We start from the raw sequence: 7,424 nt of genomic DNA on the forward strand, positions 1-7,424 counted from the left end.
TCCAAACGAGGAAATAAAAATTGTCACGTAGAAATTGCCCGTGTAGACGGCGCTTTATCCTTTTACGTTTAGTTGGCATAACTTTGAAAGAAATGCCGTCGATTGTTGACATAATTCGAATGGGCAGCAGTGGTAGGCTCAATTGCCAGCCGCTGTTTCCGGAAAGGAGCCCAGGCTCTCAGGAGAATGTGGCAGTCAACACCGACAACACCAAATAGAACGACCTCTTGCTGAATCAACATGCATTGACTTCCGGATCCCCTGCCCAGGCTCAGGTAATTAAACTAACGGTCGTACGCGTGTGGCAACGGTTCCACAACGAATGCACACAGTAGAACCCACCAGAGGCCGTTATTGCCGGCGCTGACAAAAGGATTCGAAGGAGATATGAGTACCCTCGCTATTGGTAAGTTTTCATTTCCAGTAAGTAAACTTGATTTCACATTCCAGGTGTTTGCGTGGCTCGACATCAACTTTGGCCACAGTCAAACATATGCCCGAGAGCGTAAAACTTTTTGAGGGGTACCTGCCACTGTTCCTAAAACGTTTTTTTTGCTACATATTCTCGGAGTCTTTAAATGTTCGTTACATTTGATGAAAAGGAGCGATCAGACAAGAGATCCAAGTCTTCAGATCAGCTATAGTTTATACTTTTCAAAAAATGCCAGTTTTTAGGTTAAGAAAGTGTCTCCAAGCGAGTAGCTTGTGTCAGGAGTTTCCTCTCGTCCACTTAACGTTTCTTGCGCTCTCCCATTCAAACGATCGTTTAATTTGATAACAGGCCCAATTTGATAAGAGCTCAAAAACGCAAAGAAAACAGATCGCCACATAGTTATGATTCACACTTTTTTCCAAAACTGGTTTGGGACAAAAACTTTTATCGCTTTCAAACGTTGGGTTACATACATTACCAGCCACTCACTCAGTCTCACTCTCGATTCGTTCACAAACCAAGCGTTCGTAACGTTTTTTTTCCCAGCGGTTGTTCCTGCGCTTTCATCGGAGTTATTTTTACGTGAGTCCTGTTCTACTTCCGGGAACTTCTAAACCAGTGAAATCACGCGAACGACCCGCTCATTTCAACTATCACTCAAATCACGCACACGATCTTTAATATTCGTCCATCAAGGACTTAAGACTCTCGAGGTGAGGGACTGATAGCACCTGGACGACTCTGGATAACATTATTTGCGTTGAATCCTATAGCTTCTATTTCAATACAAAGCTAGCGTACGAAATGTTCATTGAAACACACATTAGCTCAGCTCTATTTCACGAATGTTTACAGAAAGACACACTTATTTACACGTCTCGAATAAGTAACTTGAGTACGGGAGAGTCCGAACTGGAGTATGCATGCCTCAAAGTGAGAACCGCTTTATCCTTGGTCATTCCACTAAGAGGTGTGCCATCCACTTGAAGTACAACTTGACCCACTTTTAATCTTCCGCACTTCCAAGCCGTGAAGTTTCCTTCCTGGGGAGCGAAAAACAACAAGCGAGCGAGTTTACTTTAACGAATAAATGGTTTAATGTTCATGCGTTTACTAGCATGCGATAGAGCAGTTTTCAATTGAGTGTCGAAGGTAATAAGTTCTAACTAAATGTGCACGCGCGAGCCACAATTGGTTTTGGTTTCACTTCTGATTGGTTGAAAAGTAATCATAAACCAAAGTAATTCAAAGTTCTCGCGCCATTTTTTCAACCAATCAGAAGTGAAACCAAAACCAATTGTGACTCGCGCGTGCACATTTTCCCGCGCTTTGTGACGGCTACGTGTAATTACTTCGAGTTTTGATTGGTTTACTGGATGGTCTTTGTCCTTTTTGATTGGTCAAAGTAATTACTTTGGTTTTGGTTTTACGACACTCATTCGAAAACCGCTCTATGTCAATTTGGCGTAACAGCGCCTCTTCCCATTACCCGCTCGTTAATTTGCCTCCCGCGCCAACAATACCACCAGCTACCAAGGTTAATGACCAGGCCCCAGTTGTTTAAAGGGTGGATAGTGCCGTCCAATTGATAACTCAATAGCCCTTATGCGTGATGACGTGTGACTTGAAAATTTTAGCATGAGCTAAATCGTAAAGGAGCAAACTTGTAGAGGAAACCCACGTGCAAACATAATTGCATGTCCAGATGTTGTAACTAAATTTGTGCAAACGAGGCCTGGTGGTGAATTTCGAGCACATGCCGTCACCATTCATAAGGAAGGTTTTTTCCTCCGCTCTTTCCCTGCACTCCCCACCCAGTCGTTTTGTCACCTGGCCCAGACCTATCCCACGCTTTTCCAATATGCCGTCTGATACGTGTTTCCTGTCGACAACACCACCTACCGCCTGCGAGCAGGTTAGTTTTGCAAGTGTTTATCCGGCGCTGGATAGTGAAGCGCCAGGTGGTCAGTTTAATAGAGAACAGGACACGTCCATGTGGGAAGGAACGCACTCAAATTAATATGAACAGATTTTATAAGGGAAATCGATCGCTGTACACGACGGTTTAAAAACTACCGCATTGAGCGATAATCTTTGCTCATGATCTGCAAGACAGGCACTTCACTGACACCATAAATTTCGCCCATATTGAAGCGAAAGTCCCTTAATTAAAGGACCAGGCAAACATAAGCGCCTTCGCACAAGGCATTTTTCTGCCCATGATACGTACGATTCAGATCTAAATCTCAATTAATGCGTTTTTCGCAATTCTTTAACTAATGGATGCTAAATCGATAGCAAACAATCATGTACTATAAATACAGTGCATTTTCTAAGAGTACGTTCTCACATGCTTTCTACATCGATAACGAGGTGAAAAAACCCAGATGGCAGGAGTAAAAAGATGACCCACGACATATCCAACCAAAAGACAGCGCGGCATTTTGAAGCCGGAACATCCCGGTGTAAATTCAGCACCGAACCGCTTTACCATACTGCCTTCTATTGTTCTCCAATTGTCACTCTGCCTCTGATTGTCAAAAGTGCCCTTTATCAAGACCAAATGCCCCGCATCCCCCCAACGTTTGTGTGTCAACCAATCAGCGTTAACCATAACGGTGACTTTTAAAGTTTGAAGCTAATGGCGCCGTGTGCGGAAAGTAACAATACAAATTAACTGGCTGGGGTTTTTTTTAGTGAAGATAGAATCGATACTCTCGCTTAACTGCACAATTTAAGTAATTGTCACTTTAAATATACCTCAAAAATTCGGGCGGCTTCCACAGCATTCGATGCCAGGTACTCTGCGATGCGGGTGCAATAGTCTACAAACTGAACTATGAAGCCACTCTGCACCGGCATCGCGTGTCTTCAAAGCGGCAATTGCTTAAATTGCCCAGATGAGCGTGAGGATCAATTCTATCTTAAGTCTATAATCCGCACGTCTAACATAGATTTTTTTTAGCACACGAACGATGAGGTTAATTTTTAAAGAAAGTTGGTTCTGCATCGGTGGAGAGTGCAACACGAACACTGACTTTGGTTTTATCAATCAAATTCTCTGCGTCTTTTCTTAACGCCTGCTTGCAGGTGAACTTCACTCGTGTGTGATAATGTCTATAATTCACAAATTAAGGGTACTAACAAAGTTTAGCAGAGTGTGAAGCCACTAGGTTCTCGTGGTTGAAACTCTTCGTCCAGCAAAGAGTGGTTTCCACATTTCTTTGATGGGCTGAAAGCAAGCACGCAACTACATTACGGTTGTAATTCCCGGTGGGTGACTGAGCAAGAAACAAAGTAGTTCGAATCTGTGCAGATTGCGGGCGTGAGGGAGAGCGAGATTTGTTTTTCATTGGAAGCACTCGCAGAGAAGCGACAATAACGGTTATGGGCCTGATCAGAAACATCACCCTGAGCCTACAACTCCCACATTTCTCCTTTGATGTCTTCACATCTACATCAACATCTACACATTCCAGCTCTCGGCAAAGTCCTTTTTGGCTTATGGCTCTTTCTGCTTAAGTGGCCTCATACACCAAAAGCCTTTTTAGAGACATCACCGCCAAGCCGGCCACTTCTGCTGGAGAGAACAGGACAGCCACAACATCGGGGACTTCATCCCCTACTCTTTTCGAATAGTGTGTGGGTTCTTTGACGTCCCACAGGAAACTTATGAACATAGAAGATATTTGTGAGACGGGGCCTACGGTTTATAGTCCTTATCCGAGAAGACTCGAAAGTCTAACCATTTGCGGATGAAATTACAAAGGCAGCACTTTCTCCTAAGGTATTTTAAGATCCTGAGTGTTGATCCGGCCGGGGTTCAAACCTGCGACCTCCCGCGTGACAGCCCAACGCTCAACCAACTGAGCCACCGGTGCTTCGTTTACTTCATGTATACATACACTTTGGGTGATGAATCTAAAAGTAACCAACGTCTGATCTGAGAAAGCCATCACTAAGTGTCGGCATCAGTTGTTCCCTGCTAGAGAAGAAAAGCTAGTCTAACGAAGGGATTTGAACCTACAGTTTGGAAACTTACAGCTGGGTTTCTCGGAAAAAAAACCCGTAATATCCCGGCCACACATGCGAGCTGACATTGTGCCCCCTTTTCTACAGACGTAAAAGTAAGCCCGTTTAGGTATTTGCAAGCACAGAGGAGTTGACAAAGCACTCTCCAGCATAACTCCTTGCATCAAGAAGTCTGTGCGGAACTTGACGTTGGGCCAGACGGATTGTAAGCTAAGCGCATAAACCACTGTTTAAGGGTACTCATTACATGAAATACCGAGAAGACACCAAAACGTAATTGGGAAGAATTGCACGCTTAACTCTAGCCGGAAGTGTGGGTTGTCTTAGTGGATGCGTAGTCATACTGTCTAACAAAGCCATACCTTAACTGATTTTATCCTGATATCACTTGCTGTGTCCGCGCCACCTTCTAATGCAAGACCCAAGCCACCACAGGATTTTTCAACTTCAACCTCAAAAACTGAATGCGAGATTTCTTTCGCCCCGCTGCGCGGACTTTCTCTAGGTTCTATGGCGACATTGCTGGTTTCGTTCTGGTGATTTAAAAGGAGTTTTTCTAACAATGAATATAACAGCCAACGAAAAAAAAAAACAACAATTTTCAAGTCAGATGTATACCTTCCTTTCCTGCTAACAGAGGACTCTTTTCTTTTTGTGTTCGCTAGGCTGACGAGTAGGAGAAACGAGACCTCTGCCATGGGTCGAAACTCACTAAGTTGAGCATGCACGTTGGTTACTTAGCTTATCGAATCCACACGAGATACTTCATGTTGTGTAGGCTTGCCTTAAAGGAATGCGCGGGACACAGCGGGCTCAACTCACAGTCAGCAAACATATCATAGGGCATGCGCTTTGAAGACTGCCGTCCAAGGTTGTGGACGGCGGTTGGATCAAAGTGAGTATCGACTCATGGCAAAGGGCTCTTCTCCCGCACTCGTCAGCCCAGCGAACGCAAAAACAAAAGAGACTTCAGCTAGCGGGGAAATATCTTCCTAAATCGCAACACAGAATATTATGATACTAACCTAATGTATCAAGTATTAATTCCTAAACTCGTGGTTTTGCGTGTGAAGAGTTTACACATTTACATCTGACAAGTCATCTTCTTAATACTGACATTATCGTTGTACCCATCACTCAAGGTGAACCATTGTTTACGTAATTCAATAAAGAGTCCAAGAAATCAAACAACATGGAGATAAATGTTTCTTTGCAGCAAAAAGACACATGACGAGGAGTGTCCCATTACCTTGGTTTTACATAGTTGGTGAAGGTCATAAAGTTCCTGACTAGCTCTATGTTTAGCTTGAATACTCTTTTGTTGCTCCTTTGGCAGATTCTTATAGTCATCCATGCAGATGTTGAAAAAATAAATAAACAAACATGAAAATGAACTTAGAGCGAACAGAAAATATAAATGAGGAGAAAGGTGAACAGAGACGAGACAGAATGAATGAAGAGAGATGGCGTAACAAAACAAAAAAACACAAAGCAGAAAAAGGGAAGCCCAAACGTCAATGCAGATACGCCGGCCTATCAACTCATTCCTGCCAATATCGTTGTACCCAAATCGTGAAACAAAAATTAAAATAAAAGATGACAAGCCGCCTGAGCTTTTTCAAAAATGTCTCATATAGTTATGTCCAAGATACTAAGTTATGTGTTGCACCGATCTCGTCTAACCCTTTCTTCAAAACCTCATTTATTTTCAAAATTTACACGAAGACGAGCTTCACAAAGTGCCTCTTTTTCCCCACTGACTCATCAAGTTCACTTCCTATGATCCGACCTAATGCTGACTAAAACCCTATTGTTGTACTGTATTGAAAGAAGCTTTTGACATGGGACAGACAACACACGATGGTCGATTTCATTGACGATTGCCCGTGGGATGCCTAAATGTGAGTCACTTTACAAATGTCTTTACTTCCGGCTCCATTTAATCCAATACACCCATATCACTCAATGTACAAACAAAAGATTTTGCCCGTCTAGCCTCTCATTCAGTGTGAGACTGGACGGGCAAAGACAATGCAAAGACAAAGCCTTTATTCCCCATGGACTCCAAAATGGCCGCCGAGTGATAAAGGGAATACCAACTGCAGAACATTTCAGAAGAAGGTAACCTTGTAACGAGCACAAAAAATGAGAAACGCAAACAATGCAACAAAGTAAACACCTAACATACCGGCCCAAAAAAAACCAGCCGCTGTCGGCATCATAGCACCGTGATGTAGAAATATAGAGACAATATATATATGATCGCGTTCTACTGAATTCTACCATTTCAAACGCATCTGGTTTCGGTTAAAGTGATTGGACACTTTTCCCACCGTTTTGGGTTGCAATGCGGTACCTACTGCGCATGGTCATTACCAGACCTCTCCAGCAGCTGGAACCATGCCCGAACTGACTACCGAAAAACACGAAAACCAAGTTCGGAGCTGGTGGAAAAAATGGATCAACAAAACCGACCAGAAAAAGGTTTTTTCCAATATAACACAAAAAACTCAACCATCTTAAGAACGTTCATCAAAATCTACACATTCGGCTTCCTCTTTAATCTCACCATCAAGTTGCTATCACTACAGCTCCGTTCCTTGTTATCCTTCGAAACCAGTTTGGAAACCTTTTGTTTTTCTTCAGGGCATGCAGGATTCCGCACTCCATCCCAGCTTTTCCGGTTTTTTGCTGAACTCTGGCTGCTACTGCTCGAGGATGAAACCTGGTTTTGTGTCTGTGATGTGTTCCGCTTGACAGGTTCATGGCTTTTCACGCTTTTCTGTTCTCTAGAACTGGAATGTTTTTGGTGACCAATAGTCGTTAACGTCGAGCCATGAGAACCAGTCAATTTTGTATTTTCACGCGTTAACGATAGTTGATCCTCTTGGACCTCAGCCCAGGTAGCTAATCTCGTCCTTTGTCCTGGTAATTTGCCCAATTCGGGTCTCAAGTCCTC

The 7,424-nt window shown here is 43.3% G+C and overlaps 1 protein-coding gene across 2 annotated transcripts in view; it reads right to left on the minus strand.

The window, feature by feature from the left end:
- Positions 1 to 444: 444 nt before the first annotated feature.
- The window catches only part of LOC137992943 (whirlin-like), a 27,764-nt gene continuing 20,784 nt past the window's right edge, over positions 445 to 7,424 (minus strand). The window contains exons 13-16 of one of the 2 annotated variants that reach the window (XM_068838538.1): positions 7,035 to 7,424; positions 5,715 to 5,804; positions 4,828 to 4,998; positions 445 to 1,476 (exon numbers count right to left, since the gene is read on the minus strand). The exon at positions 7,035 to 7,424 is cut by the window's right edge and continues 462 nt beyond it. In XM_068838538.1, coding sequence (XP_068694639.1) covers positions 1,303 to 1,476; positions 4,828 to 4,998; positions 5,715 to 5,804; positions 7,035 to 7,424 — 825 coding nt within the window. In that variant the 3' untranslated portion in view covers positions 445 to 1,302. The remainder of the gene's footprint in view (positions 1,477 to 4,827; positions 4,999 to 5,714; positions 5,805 to 7,034) is intronic. The other variant, XM_068838539.1, reaches the window with a different exon arrangement.

Source organism: Montipora foliosa, chromosome 2 (assembly GCF_036669935.1).
Source record: "Montipora foliosa isolate CH-2021 chromosome 2, ASM3666993v2, whole genome shotgun sequence".
Classification (NCBI taxonomy): Eukaryota; Metazoa; Cnidaria; class Anthozoa; order Scleractinia; family Acroporidae; genus Montipora; species Montipora foliosa.